The 21,130-nt window shown below is 38.4% G+C and overlaps 1 protein-coding gene across 3 annotated transcripts in view; it reads left to right on the top strand.

Moving 5' to 3' along the window:
• The window catches only part of LOC135465696 (thyrotropin-releasing hormone receptor-like), a 43,400-nt gene extending 27,390 nt beyond the window's left edge, over positions 1 to 16,010 (top strand). For all 3 annotated transcript variants that reach the window (XM_064743008.1, XM_064743007.1, XM_064743009.1), the window contains 2 exons: positions 4,227 to 4,449; positions 12,262 to 16,010. In XM_064743008.1, the coding sequence (XP_064599078.1) occupies positions 4,227 to 4,449; positions 12,262 to 12,386 (348 nt within the window). In that variant the 3' untranslated portion in view covers positions 12,387 to 16,010. The remainder of the gene's footprint in view (positions 1 to 4,226; positions 4,450 to 12,261) is intronic.
• The last annotated feature ends 5,120 nt before the right edge of the window (positions 16,011 to 21,130 follow it).

Below are 21,130 nucleotides of genomic sequence, written 5' to 3'. Positions count from 1 at the left end.
TGACTATCTTCAGTGCAAACATCAGGATAATTTATCGTTCGAGTTTTGATTGCATGACTTATTACATTTGGCTTGAAAGTGTCCGAAATGTTGGCAAATGTTCAATAAAAAACGTATAATGACCTATGACTCGTTGCACGTCTTTCCATAATAAGAAAAAAAAGGAAATAAGGTAAAAAAGCAGGTTTGCTCAAGCGATTATTTTATGTGGAGATAGATCGCAGGTAATGGCCATTTATTCTTTATCATGTCCAAAACACTTTGTTCATTGTCTATTTAAGATGTGCTGGACAAATAAAATAATTACACTTGACTGTCAACGTGTACCAAAAAAACATCAAGCCCAAAGGTTTGCCATCCATCATTTTGGCGTTCGTTATACGTAATTTATAATACGAGAACGATTGCAACAGACTGTTCAAGAAGTCCCAAAGTAGCCGTAAAATACATCACTTCTTACGACATCTGGAAGGAAAATTTGGCTTGTTTATGGACTGCCATTAATAATTCCCTATCTGTAATACGTCGAATCCAGCCTTAGGCGTTTTTCTTGTCAATATCTTAATGTATTTAAAATTGGTGGAAACTTAGTAAATCTAAAGCTGTTTGTTACAGAAGAGATTTACTTTGAGCAAATTCCCAGTCTTCACTCTCCACACAGTCTCTCCAAAATATAAGCTTATTTCAGAGATAGCAGGCTTGGGACTAGGTAATAAGAAAAAAGTGCGTTTACACCAAACGATTTTGAACTCTAAGGCAGAATCCTGTGTCGGATTTTAGTCGGCAATTATTCATTTGCTAAAGTCGATTTTTCCCTAGGGTCAGAGATAGGGAATATGAAAACTTTACTGTAATTGCTCGCAACTATAGAAATTCAACATCTTTCGGCGATACAGCGCTAGCATTGAGGTATAATCACAATTGTATAATTATAGACATTTATTCCACAGAACAAGACATTAGTTTGTGCTCGGCAAATGACAGCAGAGTCTTTCTATGGTGTTAAGCCAGAGTTTCCTGCAGCTATGTAATTAGAGTTGGTTAATTTTCCCAGTCACATTATTTACGTCTGAGTTGCACGGTTGGATAATACCTCACTGGAATGGACTTTCTGTCAACAATTTAGCTGTGCGTTAAACAGTTACACCGGTTTTTGTTTTCAGACATAAAGCTGTTATTCCCTGGCTTCATTCTGGTTAACATACAACATTCTGGTTATCCTGCATGGGTATTAAACATTGCAGAATGGTGAAATTCAGAGACAAGTCATCTTTACTCCTTTCGGTTTCTGGCGAGTCACTGGATATAACTTCAGAAATAACGCTGTTATTGGCTGTATTTACGCCTGTCAGCAACCTGGGTGTGACTGAAACGCCTCTGCACCTCAAATAACTTGTAAAACTGTCACCGTGATTTGCTGTCTTGAATTCTGTAAAAGAACCCGGCAAGTTTGAGTAAAACTTTGCATACCGGATTACTTCGGGAAACACGCTGTTTTTTCTGTCTACAACCTAGGTGTGTGTGGCACTTTTTACATTAGTGCACAACTTAACAAAGTGCACTGTAATCCGTTGTCCTGATTTTGTCAACATTTTATGTGTTTGATTTTACTTTATACGCTAGATAATTTCAAACACAGCGTTGGTTTCTGTCAACAGTCTGGGTGGCCATGAAACTGCACATTCAGTAATATTGGAAACGACGGTTTTTTATTTGCTACCTTGATTCCTGCGAACAACAGGGTGAGCGGAAAAAATTTACATTAGGTAACTTCAGGAAACTCGTCATTATTCTTGTGACACTAAGTTGTACGTTTGCAGCTTAAATGGATATCCAAATAATTAACTATTTGGTTATTTCTGATGTTAACATAAGTAAACTGTCAGTGTGTTTTTTATATGAATACTTGTCGATATTCGAAAGTTGTGTACCGGTATAGACCAATGCTGTTTACGATATATTTGCGTTCTGCTTTCCTTGGACAAGGAATTCCATGTTGATTCTTACACACACACATTAGACACCAAAACAGAACAGTCTTTTTCCTAGAAACATTCCATTTTCTCGGAAACTGCATGTATCTATCTCTTTATGCATATACACTAATAATTCACTGTTCATTCGTAATATTAATATTAGTTAATTGTCAATTAAAAATTTTGTTTTCGAACCAACTATGAATATTTGTCAATATTCGTAAATTATTTACAAGTCTAGACCTAGAATCTGTATGATTTCATTATGATACGGATTCTTTCTTGCTTTCAAAAATCACCAGCTCAGTCATTTAGGATGCGTGGATTCTTGAAACAAATAGATTTATTTATTTATTTGACTGGCGCTTATACTAAAGCGACAAAACAAATGGAACACATTTGTTAAATTACATTTTTACTCACTTAGCTCTGCGGTAATCAAGGGAAGAAAATCCAATTATTACACTGCGTCAAACACGGTATTATCGGTTCATATTTATGATTCCATTTATGCATTTTCTGTGCATAACGGTACAAGTAATTCATCCGTTGAATCTACCTTATCGATATTAATAAATGATTTATCTCTATCGATAAATCATTTACCAACAAATATGCTCATATCAATGTTGAAATGCCTCCAAATGTTCATATTGTCACCCAGTATTCCCTAAGTAGATGCCCTTTTGTATTTCGTTCTTTAAAATGACACATCATCAATGACGGAGAGTCATAAACATGGACTCCGTGATTTAAATTTTTGAATGGGTTTGGGTGAAAAACCAATGAATATCACTAATAAGACATCAACTTATTAACGTTATGAAGCAAGAACCGTGAATGAATAATATTCCATTTGTATTTATTAACATTTTACAACGATCACAAGAATTTTTTTTACTATGAAGTCTGTCAACCGTGGAAAAAACTTTTGGTTTAAGAGCTCTTCAGAATCACAGCGAGGAGGATTCGAACCTGGGATCTCATGAACTCAAGAGAGTTCATGACAGTTCGATGGGCCATAACTAAAAAACAACAATATTTCCGCCATCAGGACAGTTCATTGAACCAAAACTTGCAGATATGTACTGACAAAGGAGATATTCTAGCGCACGGTGCTAGAACCAGTTAGGTAATATAAACAAATAAATAAATAAATGAAACAGAAGTCTATCACGAGCTGGCCTGGTAGCTTTGTATAGAGCGAATTTTGGGAATTGTGTGTTCGAATCCATCTCCGACTGACAACCATTCAAAAAGAACAGGCATAGTTCTAATTGTCCAGGAAGATGACAGATCTTACACACGATATTTTTTAGGTACAGCATGTATAAAATTAAGTCAATATTCACAAGATAATAATTCCTAATAATATTTCTGTTCTTTTAAAGTTGTGTAATGATAGTTGCAAGAAGTATCCTGATTTTAACAGAAGGTGGCGTTCCTGTCGCACTGAATTATGCATTCACACTGGTAATTAGCGCTTTTTGTAATAACAACTATTATAACACTTGATAAGCGCTTGCACTTTACCTATAGATATTACCGTGGTGCAATGACCAAGTGTATACAGTGTTCGCGTGTAATTTAAACACTGCATCTTATTTCACTCTTGTGATTTGTTCGCTTGGAGCGTGGTATAAACGGTAGAGACTGAGTACGGTTGGCTGGACGATGTTTGGTGGTTCCACCTACGTGTGTCCTTGATGCAGCACGATAAACATGCCGACAATGGGTCCAGAGACACCATCATGGTATGACCGAATGAAAGTTGAAAACGAGTGAGTGAGTGCTTGGGGTGTAACGGCGTACTCAACAATTTCTCAGTCGTATGGCGACGAAGGAATCCTTAGGGTGCATGTAATGTGCCTCCTTGTTGCAGGACGGATTTCCACCGCTCTTTTATCTAGTGCTGCTTCCCTGTGACGACTCACCGATGGTCAGTAAGCCGCCCGGCCGAGCCATTATACTGATACAGGTCAACCAGTCGTTACACTATCCCCCTTCATACTGGACGCCTAGGTGTGACTCGATTGAGCGGCGGGCGCTCTACCAACTGTGCTATCCGGGCCGGTCTAAAGTTGAAAACGAAGTTAAGCTCCTAACATTACACCCAACAAGCAGCTTTGCTTCACTTTTAATATGTATGAGCAGCTAATACTGATGATGTCTTATTCTCCTTGGTGTGGCTTATCTCCCTCTGGTTTTTCTCTGTAACCACTGCTGCCATGTTTCATTTGTGTGTTTCAGGTGATCCGTATGCTAGCGGTGGTAGTCACGCTGTTCGCCACGCTCTGGATGCCGTATCGCCTCATGGTCGTCTACAACTCTTTCGCTAAAGAGAGATACCTGGACTTGTGGTTCATCTTATTTTGTCGGGTCATGATTTATATCAACAGTGCCATTAACCCCATTCTTTACAACGCCATGTCTGTTAAATTTCGACGTGCCTTCAGGAAAATATTACGCTGTGGTAAGAAACAGTCACTTCAGCGCCAACGTTATGTGTTCACCTCATGCTCCCATGTCCGAATGGAAACTTCGGCTCACCAGCCACTGTGCAGTTGATGTAAGCCTATATATCCTCCAACCCTTCTTCTCTTTGATCTTCTACATCTTTCTGTTCACGTGAATCCTTGTTATGTTTCTGTGACAGCCTGTTATGTTTCTCTGGAGCCATGTTATGTTTCTGTGACACCATGTTATGTTTCTGTGACACTACATTATGTTTCTGTGACACCATGTTATGTTTTTGTGACACCATGTTATGTTTCTGTGACACCACGTTATGTTTCTGTGACACAATGTTATGTTTCTGTGACACCATGTTATGTTTCGGTGACACCACGTTATGTTTTTGTGATACCATGTTATGTTTCAATGACACCCTGCTATTTTTGTATAACGCTTTGTTCACCTTCTTGGCGTAAGTGTTTATTTGTGATACACCTGCAGCTTTTACTCTCATGTTCACCATTCCGAGTGTTCAAAGTCCAATAGTTCTCATCCTTTCTCATGGCTACATGTTCAATACCTTGTTCAAACACACCATTTTGTGCCACATCTGTATTAACCACACGTACACATTCACTCATGGCACACGTGTACCTGTCCCCACGAATGTTGCATGTTGCACTAAAATAAAGCTGACTATACTTCTTTCTAAGCTGAGTTTACTTCCTTTTACCCCCAATATGTGCCATTACACAACTGTGGTGTTTCTGTCACGATCAGTGCAAATTGTTGACAATGATGCCAGTGCTTGATCGTTTTGTCCATGTACACCACATCGCATGCATCTCTTTCGTGTTGCTACACTTCATAAGTGATAAGACGCTTGGCTTGGCTTGGCTCAATTGGCTCAATTAACGCTTTATTCCATACACTTTTTTTTACTGTATGTCTGAGTACACTTTTTGTGTATTTGAGAATGAATGTGTAACTGAATTTATTCATGAAAACAATGTCTTCTAATTTACAACATCAGTTTTACTGGAGATCTTTAAAGGGCCTGGTATTGTAAGGCGGGGGATCGACCCCAGTGCAAGAAACTGTGCATCTCAATAAGCGAAACTGACTATAGCTGTGATTGACAGCTGTTGACGCACTCGTAACGATATTTATTTTTTTCAGTTCTGTTTTACGTCCCTTTCCTGATGTATAACAAGAATGATTTGAAGCAATGTATAGGTCATAAAATCGAAAATTTTGTAGCCTGACAGTGTCCCGTTTGAACAAAAAAATTGGCGTTTTTGATCGACGGTGCATTTTTGGAGGGTTATTACTAAGAAACCATCTCTTTTATGGCATTATAACTTTCACGAGTGCTTCAACCAAGTTTTATACTTCTGATCCGGAAATATACAGAATTGTGCTGGGGTTTTGAAATTTGCACTTTCTTATCTTGCCTTTCTGGGCCCTTATCTCCGCCGTACCGTAGCAGGTCCTTTAGAATGAAGGATATTATGCAATGACAGTTGAGTACTTATCAAATTAGGCCCTAAAAATAACAAAGTCACTCTTGAGCTCAAAGAAATGTTGAACGTAAATACCAGTGTAAAGAAATTTATAATGCAACGAGCGTGGGGAGTGATCTGTTTCAATAAAGTAACACGCATACACACACGCTGTAACATAGACTGCCTTATTTGTAACAGAATATCCTAACCATATACCTCTACCATACTGAGGTGGGATCATATGACTACGAGAGATTAGATAAATGTAATTTGTTAATGTTTATTTTGTGCCAGGTCATTCTTCGTCCAAACATACCTATCATCCAGCTTGCCACGTTTTTTTTTTTTTGAATAATTGTGGCATAACCAGAGGCTATGAAGTCTAGGTCTCGAAAACAAGCTAATTAAATTTATGAGAAATACGTAGGGATCCTATCGTAAACTCAGAATCTTTACAATTCAAATGATAAAAATCGTAATGATCTTTGTAATCTGTACCTTTATCTGACTTTATCGCACAGATGTAAAAATGGTGTAAAAATAGAATATATTCGTATAATTGTCTGGTGTATTGCTGTATGAATGATCTAAATACTGTCACCACGTCTTTTTACCAACACAACTCATTTCTTTAACTGTCTACACAAATGTGAGAAAGAAGTTAATTGCTCTGATGTGGAGAACAGGTATAAGAAAAAACAAAGAAAAACCTTGTTAAATTTCTGCAGCGTTGTATTCCGAATGGGGTGCCGGAGGATAATTGTTCCGATTTACTCCTGTGGGTAACGGGTTTGTGAAGGGAGGATGGACAACGTATCCCTGATAAGAACGAAGGTTCGAAACTGCAGTTACAATTCCCTCTGACTGGCACAATTCTGGACCAAGATTCACGAGGAAACCAAGCAGAACAGCCATGCAAGGGAGGACAGATGGTGCTGTTGGGCGTCCGTCCTTCACAAACCTCTTACCCACAGGAGTAAATCGGAGCAATTACCCACTGAGTACCCCATTTGGAATACAACGAAGTTTGAGAAGGTTTCTTTTGTTTTCTCTTATACAAATATATATATATACACATATAAGTATATAGGATGCTCACATATTGGGCTTGTTAAACTAACAATGCAATGGCCTGCAGCCATGAGAAAAAACCCTGTTTACGTATTCTGTGGCTCTTGCTTTGCCTCAGGTTATCACGCAATCAAAGTGAAAATGGCCCAAATCATGACTGAGATGATGAATATTGCCGCATATGTGACGCCAAAATGACAGTATGACGTAACGAGTTACTTCCAGCTTTCCAAATGTGGACATCGTTTATTGATTTTGACCTTGATTGCTATTGTTTTCTGTTAACGTCATAAAAACATACGTTTCCTGAAAATGCTCTTCCCTTTTAGCAAAAAAGCAACGAACGTGTTGTCAACACCTAGGGCAATGGAGATCGAAGCTGGCTTGTTAGCCTAAAGTCGCTTGATACCGTTGAGGTTAGTGCGGTGTGCCAGAAATCATCCATAAAACATCAACTGAGAAGCTTTTTAAGTAATTGATCTAAGTCGTGGATGCTGTTGACAGATTCTCTCGCAGCACTAATTGTTCAGCTGAAAACGCCATTAGAATCAAAAGACAGCTCACGTTTCCATCCGACCATAATCGAGTCAATGCCAAACGCTGCCCGGGTTTGGACAGATTGTCTTGTCTTTGTACAGGCTTTTGTGCAAAAAATGCTTTTCAGGAAAAGGCCGGGGACGTTTCTGTTGGCAAAAACAATGCAAAATTAAATGTTTTCACTAAATTGTTTGGACAACTATTCTATACACACTCACAAAATTTGATCGTTTTTATAGATTACTGTTCAACTTACAAAAATATTACATGTGACGATCATTTTGTTAGTGTCTCAAAAGAACATTTTACTCATACGATGGCGGTGATTTGTTTTTTTGTTCTTTTGCTGCAAAGAAATGTGTTTGATAAACCTTCTAACGTAAAACCGAGTTGGAGTTGAACACGTGACCTCATGGTCAGGCAATGTCTCGTCTGAGCATATAAATCCCACTTTGAAACATCATGACCTAGTCAAGAACTATCCTAAAGTATGATTACTGAGTACGTAACTACACGTTACACTAGAGCTCTAGTGTGAATTCCGGTCACGTGTATCTTGCACATATGAGATACGTTGACCACAAACTATCGGAAAGCTCGGTGTCTTAATACCGAATAAACGGTTGCAAATTTCTGACCGGGTATTAAATTCTGTATTCACATACAGAATAGCAATTATTTTAAGAAATAGTCATACAACTGCCCGTATTCCAGTCGCGTGTATCTCGCACATATGAGATACGTTGACCACAAACTATCGGAAAGCTCGGTGTCTTAATACCGAATAAACGGTTGCAAATTTCTGACCCGGTATTAAATTCTGTATTCACATACAGAATAGCAATTATTTTAAGAAATAGTCATACAACTGCCCGTATACTGAACTATTCATCTAGAATGAGGAACCTTTCCGCCTAAAATAATACAGGTCATAGCTGCGGAGGGAATTTGTGATGACGATTTATAACCAAACTGATGACGCAGAACTCATGTATTAAAGAGCATGATGGTCAGTCCGGATAGGACGGGTCGCTATTGGGCGCGATAAAAGGTGCCTCATTCGTGAATGTTTATATGTGAATAACAGCTACCCAGAAGCGCAGACTTTTACCAATACAGCCCTGGACAGTGTAGGACAAAAATAATGAAGCATGTAATGTAACAGTCGGAGCAAGATGTGGGTTCAAACTTTGTTACAGTCATGACCGGAGAGTTTTCCTTATGACCTTATCCCACGTTGTGTAATATAACTTCACTCATATATTCATGATTGCAAATTGTCATTTCCGATGTGCATTTGCATTTTTTTTTCTTTTTCTCTCTCCATAGTCATTTATTTTTTTTTTATCTTTTGCACATCGTATGTTGTAGTGAGATGTTTCAAAGGATGACGCTCAGAGAGTTTAGGTAATGCATTATGGATACTGTGCACTTCAAGCAAAGCTTGTCTGGTTTGTTACTTTAGGGTATCCTTCCAGGTTTTTCGGCAAAAAGCCTTGTGAGGTGTATTATTTACCTACGCACATCAATCAATCATGGCTCTTACGTCAGACAACCACATTGCACTGAAGACGCCAGGCAGAAAGCAATTGCTGTGATTTCAAACAGAATAAACCAGATTCATCTGATCATTTGTTACCGCTTATAAACACGCTTACATAATAAATCTCCCAAAATAATTGCCAGACGATTGTCTGACGCTGTAACCCACGCAAACAGGTTGCACGCTCCACTGGCGTTGATGTCTCTACGTTTCTAGATGCACTACGCGAGACACTTTTAAAAAGCAAACACCGATATATTTAAACGATGAACCGCGTAACGCCCTGCGGGGTGAACGATAGCTCTCCATCAAATACCGACCTGATAGGTATTGTGATAGTAAGGTGAAGTGATTACTGACTGACACCAGAAAGTATATCAGAGTCTACACGGCGCTAGAGCGATGAAGATATTTGTTTTCTTTGCATTTCATTTTATTTTGTACTACAAAGTGTATATATACATCTGCGATGTGTCAGAGAAATATTTATAACAGTCTCTTTAACAATAAAGTGTAAGACTACACACAGCTGCGAGAAGAAAAATAATTATAACTAATAATAAAGTAACACAAATAGAGTCTTGTCAGTCTTTCAAATTACAATGTAATGAGGCCAAATCAACTCAGCACCAAGATATGTAAAAGCACATTATGATGTGCTGTTACACGGTAATGCTTGTGTATAGCGTCTCTTCTTCACGAGTACACATATACCCAATAAACGTATCACAGGAATGATAAAAGAGAACTTGTGATTCATATGTTCTATCTGGAAGATCGCCTTATAATTAAGGCTACTAAAGTATGTGAGCGAATTATGCCTTTCCATAAAACTTATACCTGTCTGCATTAATCCGAGATAAAAACATGGAACACGTGTAATGTCTGCCATACGTCATTTTTGAAGTTATCAGTCAGCCTAAAATTGAAACTGTTTCAATTTTTCAGTCATATGACGACGAAGGAATCCTTCGAGTGCATGCAATGTGCCTCTTTGTTGCAGGACGGATTTCCACCGCTCTTTTATCTAGTGCTACTTCACTGAGACGACTTACCGAAGGCAAGTAAGCTGCCCCGCCAGAGCCATTATACTGATACGTTGCATTATGTTTGGCTAGCTGTCAGTTATTTTTCTGCCACAGTCAATGCAATATATTAGAAAGAAATGAGACAGGAAATGGCGATGGTTGAAATCAAGTTGACTTTGATACACACTATTCTTCAAATGCTATATGCCTTTTAGAAAGAATTCGTGTATTTATTTGTGGGATATAGAATACAATGTTTTACTGCTGTAACTTTCACAGTTATTGGGGCTAAACACGAAAATAACGATCAAAGAGCGTTCTAAAACATCGCGTCTCAGGAATACATTTTCAACAGACAACAGTAAAAGTAATCTAAAACGCGGATGTTTTGTATGCTAATAAATGTAGGTACTACTTCACACGGTTAAGAACTTTCAGAGGTACAGGTTTATTCGCTAAGGAGTTCTAACGTAGTGCAGCTGTCCTCGGAAGTAAATTCTTATGATTCTCATGCCCTTGCGAAAGGTATAGACTGTTTAATTCACTCTAAAGTGCCCACCCACAGTCTTTCGTCAAACCGAAGTTAAAACAAAACAAATTGACAAACGTATCCAGTATATGAATTGGAATGGCAATTCACTTCTTATTCTAGCGAAGATGTACTGTGATTTTGAGTATTGTTGTAACATAGTTTATTGACATACCAGTGTTTCAATGGGGCGCAGGTCAATGGATCCCGCCATCTTTATTCATAATTTCACCTGTGTTTTGGCATCTACTTTTATGGTGAACAAACACACAATAAAACAACACTTTCATCTTTGTGGGAGAGATACTAAATCATCGAAATGGTGGATGATGAACTGAAGGTTTTCCCCTAACGATGCACAAGATTGTAATGACCTCAATGTAAATGGTTCCTCGGGCAGTCGTTTGCGGCATACAGTTGCTGGGTTTTTGGCACTGTGAAGTTTAACTGCCTTTAGGACAAGGGTTATTAGTGCATTTGACCTGGTCACAACACCATAGGTTGCGTGCATCCAAAGACTTCATGCCGTGGATTGTTTCTCTTACTCCCCAATGTTAAACCTTATCTACAACAGTACTAGAAACGATTCTTTCTCTTCCAGACAATCGTGTATATATTAAATATGTATATACAACACAAGATTTTTTCTTATTTATTAGATTTGCCTTTTTCCTTTTCGTTTAACAGAGGTCCTTAAATTAGGGGTCTATGGACGCGTCTCTACATAATACGTATACAAAGGACATTACCTGACTCGAAAATTGTGCGGATGTCTTGAGGTTCATAAATAAGCAAGCACATCGCTACGACATTCCGGCTTGCATTTTGAATGGTCCATTATTAAGCGAATGGTCAATGTTAAAAGATGAGATATCAAAACCAACCGACTAATACATCGATTAATACATTGACAAGCAGGGCTACTTATAAGTTTTTCGTGGCAACTGAAAAACAGGTGGATATAGTCCATCTCAACATAGTCATCATTCGTTGTCGATTTAACGGGCGGTAGGGGCTGAAGTTTGAACGTTAGACACATTTCTGGCTTTCATGGCTGTTGTTCCCTTTGCACTGGTTTAATGTGATTGTATGCTAAATCTGATAACAACACAGCATTCTGAGTAAGTTTGGACCAGTGATGTTTAATTGCTTGCAGTCGACAGCGGTGCATATTTTTTATTTTTTTTTGGCCCGATTTTTTGCCATGTTGCTGGGGGCATGTGGGTTACTAGTATTCATGTATTTGTATGAACGGTTTGGAATGAAACCTTGACTGAGGTGGATTGGCAGAAGGCTCTGTTTTGCCGGTTGCGTGTGATAGTTTGCCACACTGTCGTCGGTGGCCTGACTCTCGTTGTTCACTATACCGTAAATATTACACGTGAAAATAAAAAGATGAGAGCATTCTTCTTTGTCATCACACCTGGATGTTTATGCGTTGACTTCCTTTCATGTGCGTTGGAAATATATTTGACCAGATACTGCAGATTAATGCATTTTCGTGTAGAATAAAACAATCCAAAACTAATAACGAATTGGTCAGCTAAAGACACTATTGATCACCTATAACATATACATCTATTAAATCCTTATTTTCTTGTTGTGTTTCTTACCAAAGGTGTTCGGGATCGTGACATGAAGTACCTGTACAGCGAAGTGGCTACTGACACCAATACAGCGTATCCTAAAAAGCTGGCTGTAAAGGCTAGTAACGGCTTGAACTCGAACAACAGTGCGCTGTAAGTGATTGTGTTCTGGCTGTACATCTAGGTTCAGAAAATGGCTCACAGATGCCGATGGGTAATATATCGGTGCATGTACAGCTTTCCATGTTTGCTCCTTTCATTTAGAGGAGGTAAGAAAAATTAAAATCGGTTTTTGCCTTGAGCAACGAATTGTCTGCAATAGCAGTGCATCGAGAACACAGATTGACTCTGGGGTGGGGTGTGAGGTTTTTGGGCATTGTGATGCGATGTCTACTGTGAAATGAATGGTCAACGGAGAAACATGCATGGTTTCGCCATTACATTGTGTGCTCAACAAACATTGTGCGGGTCCAGCAGTTCATTAAAGACACAAAAATGGACTGTTAGATGTCAATACTTTCGGCAGCATCGAGATCAGCTGTCATACGTAAAGAAGACCTTATTTGATGCTTGAAAGTCCTTAGCCATTATTCAAAGACGATTCGCCGGACATTGAAGAGAGATGCCGCAAACAACAGCCAACCGTAGAGCTGCTCTGGAGAAGTGAAGGGAGATGTCCTTTCATGACCACTTGCTCGTAAACTGATCGGCCAAAGCTAATACCTGCCCCTGGAGGTTCATCTATTGACAAGAACTCAATCCCATCGAGCGCCCTTCGACGCAATAACGTTTTACCAGCGCTCTATACGGCTAGTCCACTGTGCCTCGATCGTAGCGAGTGACCTTTGCACGTGACATCTCCGTGGAGGTTTGGGATTCTCTGATGTTATGAAGAAGGCATGGAACGTTATCCGTGTGATTCCTGCTTGTTAAAGAGTCTTGTCTATGGAGTTGTTAGTCACCTGCTGTTTTGACATTTGGACAGTCAGCATCATGGACATATCAATGTATTAAATATATCTTGTGTCATGTAAAACGGGTTAGCCTATATGTTTTTTTTTTTGTTATCACTGCTATAAGGTGTTTCTTAATTAAGTGCACAGCAACTGAATCCGACGCTTGCTAGGAATCATGGTTACCTAACAAACTCTGAAGAATGTGCAATATATGTACGATTATCCACTGGTATTCCAAGATTCATGCATTTTGAACAATTCCAGCAAAAATAACAACGCTCTGCTGGGGAACTAATGATATTTTCACAAATTTCAAATTAAATCCTTAGCAGGTCAAAGTATTGCCCAGTTGCCGATTATAGATCTGTAATAAAATGTATTTTCAGCCCTTCTGTATTCCTTCAATCAAACTCGCGTTTTCTCAGTTTGGAAAACGAAGAAGGCTCTTTCAGTCATTTGTGAATTGAAACGACGCTCCTGATTGGTTCTAGGATTTTCTACTTTGGGGTGGTTTATAAATCCCTGATAAAATGAGATGATAAAATACTTCCATGAAGGAAACGTATGAAGGAAATATTTGCTCCAATCAGTTTAAATTCACTACGTTTTGCCAGCACTCACTAAACATTGGCCATAAGTACATTAAACGTCCCGTCCTCCGGCAGAGAGCACGTCCGTTTTTCGGGCATACAGTATATTCAAAACATTTCACTGCTCAAGTCAAACCTTTTTTCAACTTACTTACCATAATCTTGCTTTGTCTAAAATCTGTTTGTGCATACCTTGTCCAGTATGTTTTTGTCCAGAATGTATGTTCGCTTATATACACGCTACAATTACCACCCAATCTGCATCAAGGTAGAGAATGCCTATATGGAACTGTACAAGATTATATCAGTCGTGATTTTTACCCTGGGTTAAAAACCACATGGCAAAACTGAAGGACTACCCACTGCTAATTTTATATATTTTTAACTATTTAACGTATTGTTATAATCTTACCAATTGTCAGTTAGAATTTCCACAACTCTAAAACACTCCAAATACTAGGTCATGACCAAATAAAATGGGAATCAAAATTGACATGTTGGGTAGCCATTGTGGATACATGGTGTACACCTTTCCAGCCATAAATCACAGCTGATGTTTAAAGCTTTCAAAAAGAGTTAAAAATAATGTGTGTCCTACCTTTTTCTCAACAAAATTCTTCAAAAGCAATTATATTATTATATATTAAGGTGTGTTTCTGCGATTTGCACAGCTTTTTAACATTACCTTTCACCGCCTAAAATCCATTGGAAATACAACAAAGATCCTAAGGTAGCCATTGAGAGATGATTTCAAAGAAAATATCTATTGTCAAATTGTTCCTTAGGCAAAAAGGGGAAATTCTTATAGAAAGCACTATTACTTAGATGTGCTCCAAAAGAACTATCCTATTTTATGCTAATTTAAATCCCTTTTATGGCACAGCAAACGTAAGTAAGTAAGACAAATAAAATAATTTGCGAACGTTTTGCACGGCGCGTTTACTGGCATCTATTCTTCTTTACATGGTTATGTTCACTTTGATCAAATCATTACATGCCTTCCTATTGTATCTTCTTGTCATCTAATCATTCTTTTGACTGCTTTTCATTTGATTAGCAATACTGATTTTAACTTCATAACCAAAACCGATTCTAAATTGATTGCCACAAACCGTTCCGTTCTATTCCAGCAAACTCGATCACTTCGTGCAGAATAGAATTACATCACAGATGACATAACGAAGAGGCAGAGAGGAAATGTTAGTGCGGTCTTTATGACGAAGACTAGAGGAAATAATCAAATAAAATCCAATCAATAAGTGATAACCATCATGTCATAAACGCATTACTGATAACAAGGCTTAATTCATTTACCGCGTCCATATTCTACCCGTTAGCAGTGAACACTGGGCTAGAGAATTCTATCCGACAATTGATTTTACGTTCACAATGCAGTTAGTACCAACTACACAAGCAGTACATACGCGTACATCTGTCACAAAATTTGCACATTCATTTATCAAGAAACAAAATCATTTAACTGAACAGGTGAACTGAATGTTAACGAATGAGTAACTGGCTTCGATGAAGATTACACAATTCGAACGAAATATTGACGCATGTGCAGCGTTTATGTAACAAAAAAGTAGCCTAACAATATATTCAAAGTGATATTAACACTTGTTATTTGGTGAATCCCGTATGTTTTTAAAGGGATACTTTCAAGGTTTTCGAGGATGGATCTGCTTGATGTCTATCACTGATATATATTTTTATGCATTTATAAAAATTCTTATTTTACACCTTGGTCCCTGATCTTGAATCAAGCTTTATAAAGGAATAATGTTTCATTTGAACTTACAGAAGATTGCTGACATTGTCTACAAATTGCCGTACTTTTCTTTAACTCGTTCAATAGATAAGAGATGATTATTTAGACGAGGCAACCAGTTAAAAGAGAGAAATCAATGGATCCATACATTTTAACAGGGTGATAATTTTTAAGCAGGCAAAGGATTTTGCTGTTGTGCATGGTGTCAACAATAACCCGTTACTTCATGTCGTGGGATTGCACGGAATGTGATCTTCACTTAATGGTATAATAACATGTTAAAGCTGTAACTGTTTCGAATAGTTTTCCGCATGCCCAAACATAAGAACTACGTTCAGCCATACAGAGAACAGGGGCCAAATTCACACAGCCCTTTTTTGGGCTAAAGTCCAAAAATGTATTCTTCTTTACAAAACCAAATGTTTCAAGCTGGGTGCTAATAAACATAGCTCGGGTTTTACTTCCGCAGGATAGAATCTGCAATTATCGTCTTATTATTTGATTTTTATAACAATTTTAGGCATCGTTTTGCCTCTCAAGTAAAAAATGGTTTGGGGCTTCAGTGACAGTAATCGATCGACACTTCTCGTGTGGCTTTTCGCGCAACTTGAAAACCACGTGTCCTCCGCCAATACTACGTCCAGTTGACGGATTTAGCAGAGGGTTTCAGCCCGCAATTTCATCAGGTACCTGGTAACAGACAATAGGTTTCTCTATGGGTCCATATACCTGACCGCCGTCGTTTATTCATTCATTTGTACGACGGCCGCCAGCAGTATATTGTGGTAAGGCAAGCAGAAAGAGGTATGATACAACCAGGGCCATTAGCAGGTTGCTGGCAGATTTACTCGACGGTATTACAGCATAGCTCCGCTTTGGGATAAGCAACATGTGCGTATGGGAAAAGTAATCTCCTAAGCCCTGTTATAACACGAGAGTCTAACTCAGTTATAAGTAATTGCGACAAGCCAACTTCCTGACTGGGTGTTGACCAATCCTTTCTAGAGATTGTGTACTGCGTCTAGGGCTTTAGGTCACCAAGTATATCAGGCGATTTACAAGCACTACGGTTTCCTCCACCCATAGGCATGGTAGCCTTGTTATAAGGGAAAAGTGTTACGGTTAGCGTTAACACATAAATCAGTTAAATAAAAAGATTTAAGGAGTGATTGACAGATGTAAATAAGGTATACAAACTAAAAATGCTGAAATTCTGATTTCCTTGTTCTGAAGAGTACAGCATATCGCGGCTTAGTCTATGAAGTATATAGTTTTGCGTTATAAATAAAGGTCAAAAGACTGCACATCTTGAGTTACAAGCGGCATTATGTATATGTTGATCGCAGGTGTTGCCCTAGCCCGTGTGGTTCTTCCATCATCATTATTTTCCATATGCCTTCATGTTCTGTGCACTTGTCCTTATGTAGTCAAACGTACTACGCATTTTTTTCATCCAATAATTCCTCTTGCGAACGTGAAATCATCCTTATGTTTGCCGCAAGCCAAAGTCGATGGAAAATCCTAAACTGGGCATTTCACTTTATATAGTTTCTTAGGATTCAACGCAGGAAAACACAGATAATCGGAATGGCTTCTAGGTCCAAGCTGCTTCAACCATCGTACTCAGGTTCGTATTTCGTTCTTGTGCAATAAAACTGAACCGTGCCAATAACATATGCTGTTCGACACGATTTATTGCTGTTTGGAATACGTCCTGTGTGAAACACCAATATCACCGAGAAGCTTATAAAAATTCGCGGAGAAAGACAGTCTGGATATAGATCAGTAACGGTAACAGCCTGTTAGATGGATACAATATCAGATGTGAAGCCATGGGGCTGTTTGCAGTATCACCGTAGCAGATAACAAGTGGTATTCCCTTGTATAATATCCACGGTGCCCCTCACCCCCAATCACCCCATTCCGCATCTACATCCCACTCTACCCTCACTCCCCTTGTCCTCTCGTGAAGGGAATGGAAGAGTGCTCGAAAGCTGCTGTTAATGAAACCTGCATTTGAAGCAGTTAAAACGTGGACTGAAAGAAGGAAGAGAAAACACAAATAATGTCAACAAAATCTGGAAGATAAAAATAGCTAACACAGATGCATAGAGAGAAACTGACTACAGGAAACATTACAGCCAGAGTTAATAACGTTAAACGCTATCAAATATCCTGTAACCTTAAACATCAATTCACAATAATATTTCAAAGGTCAAGATGACAATTTTATAAACCTGTAAATGTTTACAGCTGCGGGAGTGGGCCCTTGTGGAAATAAAATATAGTGCTAATAACCCGAGGTAATTTGCTCTTTTTGCTCAGCGGATATAATATAAATACTTAAATGCTTTATTTTCTTTATTTATTTTTTTCTGCCATTTAATGCTCAGATGTGGCCAGAAATGTGGACAGTATATCATATCACGCAGGTTTCGAGATATGACGTTAACACAACTTCGTTAAAAAGTGACTTCGCGTTATGACATGGAGTCTCAGATATACGACACTGTATATGCAAGAATATAAATATATAAGAATAATACCACGTTAAAAATAAACAAGTATCCCTAGTATGCCGTGAAGCGTGACGCCATTTTCCACCCGGAGGTCGCTCTGCGTACTGTCGTAATGACGCAACTCGAAAGCTGATATATTGATCTGACAGTCAACGTATCACAAAAAACTGTTACACTTTTGTACACTCGAATAACGGTCAGCACCAATGGTGTCGTGGGGTATTAAAAACAGAGATGGACCTTACACTGGAAAATTGTAAAGATTTGTATAAAAATACATGATATCTTAACTTCTACAAGTTTCTATATCGTTTGAAGCGGATTTACAACATTTTGTCCGAAAACTGAGTTGCAGTTTACCTTTCAGAAGAGAACAAAAGCACTGGAGACGGTATATTTTACGTAGGTGATCTTACCCTGGACAACACTTTGAAGCATGGGACAATACTAAGCAAGTTGGGTGACGACATGTTCAAGTTTAAAATTACTCGTATTTCGCTCCAAGGTGAAGCCTTCCTTCATTGCTTTTCACGGAAACATGAATCAATCTGTTCACTGATATGATCCTAACAAATGAGCACCGTAAATAAAAAACGAGAAAACGCGAGAAACTGAATAGAATAATTCTCTTAGGAATCATCTCATTCCGTCCCTACTTGACTCTCAAGTACTTCTATCACATTCTTGATTCTGGAACAATCCACCCACATTGCCTCTGTTTTATTTAAAATCAATCAGTCACAGACAGAAAATTAATTCCCTTTTTGTCCTGTTGATAATGTCCTCTTGTCTAGAGGGTATTATCTCATGTTAACGACTTAAGTAATGACTATGGTCTTTGAGATTTTACTTTACGCCATTTACAGTAAAAAAAAAAGTGTCTCATACTTGTAAATGACAAGGCGCTAATATAAAGGAAGCAACATGTATGAATGCCGAGAAAGAGCTTTAAATCTGGGACATCCTTGAGCTTACGATCACGTCCCAGACGAATCCTAAAATACAAAAATACAAATAGATTAGAAATTAAAACATATAATACAACCGAGAAGGCACATCAGAATGATGTATTTTGATATTATTTTTAACTCTGTTTGTTTATTTATCTGTTTTTATCTGTCCATTTATTTATTTATTTATTTATTTATTTATTTATTTATTTTCCTCTTATTAATATTAATTTATTGATCTGAACTCCACTGTGAAGAAATTTTCGCAATACGACGACGGTTAATAGATCTGCAAACATTTGTCGTTTATTTTCTAAGTGTAAAGTAAAAACCACTTCATATGTATTTTATATTTTGTGAAGAATTGCCCAAATCACCGTAAGTATGAAACAGAAAGAATTTTACACCACCCGCTTTTCCTGTTGGTAGCGAAATCGGTGTGTAATCCCATCGTTTTCACGTGTTACTTCAGCACGGCGCTGTAATGTTTGAGGAAGCATATACCAGTCTACTTTTGGGAAATGGGAAATGACAAATACTTTGGCGTCTGCACTAAAACCCTGTTTCACACAGACAAGTAATTGTAGACTAACGATGCACTAAATATAAGAAGTACATAGAGAGAAGTATACCAAGCTCTATATTACTGCAAAATCCTACACACACTGACTGGTACATGCTGTTATATCTACAGGCGAAGGCGCCGCAATGCATTATAGTAGAAAGTTTTACAGAAAATGTCGGAAAGCAAGAAAAAATGTCACGTCAAAACTCGTTGCAACCAATGCCTTCTGACCCCCCGAAATCTGCTTGTCAAGGCAATAAATTTGGCCCGGTGCCAGACAGCACAGCGAGCTGAGATTCTATGCATGGACAGACTAAGTGATGAGTGCGGTAAGATGTTAGCAGTTTGTACGAACAGCAGGACAACCGGCCGTTAGAAACAGGCCCCCAAATCCAGGATGTGTCACTATCCTTTAATATGCATAATCCCAGAGGGAACGTTGCATTGGTTCATCATAGATTGGGAATTAAGGTTTCTGTCCCCTAATGTATCACTTGGTGTGTATGTTTTTGTGCAGGATATATCACGTTAGGAAGCAAATTTTTCACACTTGTCACATCTGACTGCTCCAATGAGGGACGGGACATGGATCTAACTAAAAATACACATCATGGCGAACCTGAGAGATGAAGGTTTTGCTTTTTTTATCTTTGGAACCTTATGGTTACATAATCAGAAATAGCCAAAACATACCATTTGGCCTTGGACTTTCAATTCTGATATGGGAATATTCGTTTCACGAAAAAAATTAAGAAACGTAAATAGTACATACCATCAAACAGCTTTACAACGAATGTAGTGTGTTTCCACACACGCATATACACCCGCACACATGCAGCATGTAAAACTCACCCAATAATATTGCTAAGGTTTGCGGACGATGAAAGTGGATATGAAAGGGTTAGACGAAATGAATAATGCAGGAAGACTTTTGTAACTGAATGATGTTAATGAAATAAATGGAGTAATTAGCACAAGTTTATGACGGATTAACACTTCCCTGCCAAATGAAACAAGTCTGCGCTGGTCTAAGTGGCGTTATGCAAGAACTTCCCAACACCTGCACCAATATTAACATTTATCACATCTCCATGTTAATTGCGTCTGAAATGGTTTACACCGTCAAGTTAGAACCTGGACAATTGTCCTATATGGCTGTACCTGGCACTCGTTATGCGATTGTTTCATCAGCATCCCCAAAACCCTCGGGCGTCTTCGTTCAAAATGTGCAAGTCAGGAATATGAAAGTTTGTCAGTACCATCCTTAGGGTCGGTAGTTTAGCCCGGAAACTCCAGTCTCGTACAGCCAAAAACAACCGAGCTCCATCGTATTAGAGAAACATTCTTGAGTAAGGCTTTAAGCAACAATGAAATAAAATCTTTGTCGGCAGTGCATTTTAAGTATGTTTAGTTTGGTCAAGAGTAGAATGTATTACATGCGATTTCTTTTAAAAATTTACAAAAAACACACACACACACACTCACACACACATAACGCTGGAGGATATAGAAGCGGTTATTGTTAGAACAATCCAAATTTTTGATGATCA

This window comes from Liolophura sinensis, chromosome 5 (assembly GCF_032854445.1).
Source record: "Liolophura sinensis isolate JHLJ2023 chromosome 5, CUHK_Ljap_v2, whole genome shotgun sequence".
NCBI classification, from domain to species: domain Eukaryota; kingdom Metazoa; phylum Mollusca; class Polyplacophora; order Chitonida; family Chitonidae; genus Liolophura; species Liolophura sinensis.
Note: the sequence above shows the minus strand (reverse complement) of the source record. Positions and strands in the feature narration are given on the sequence as shown.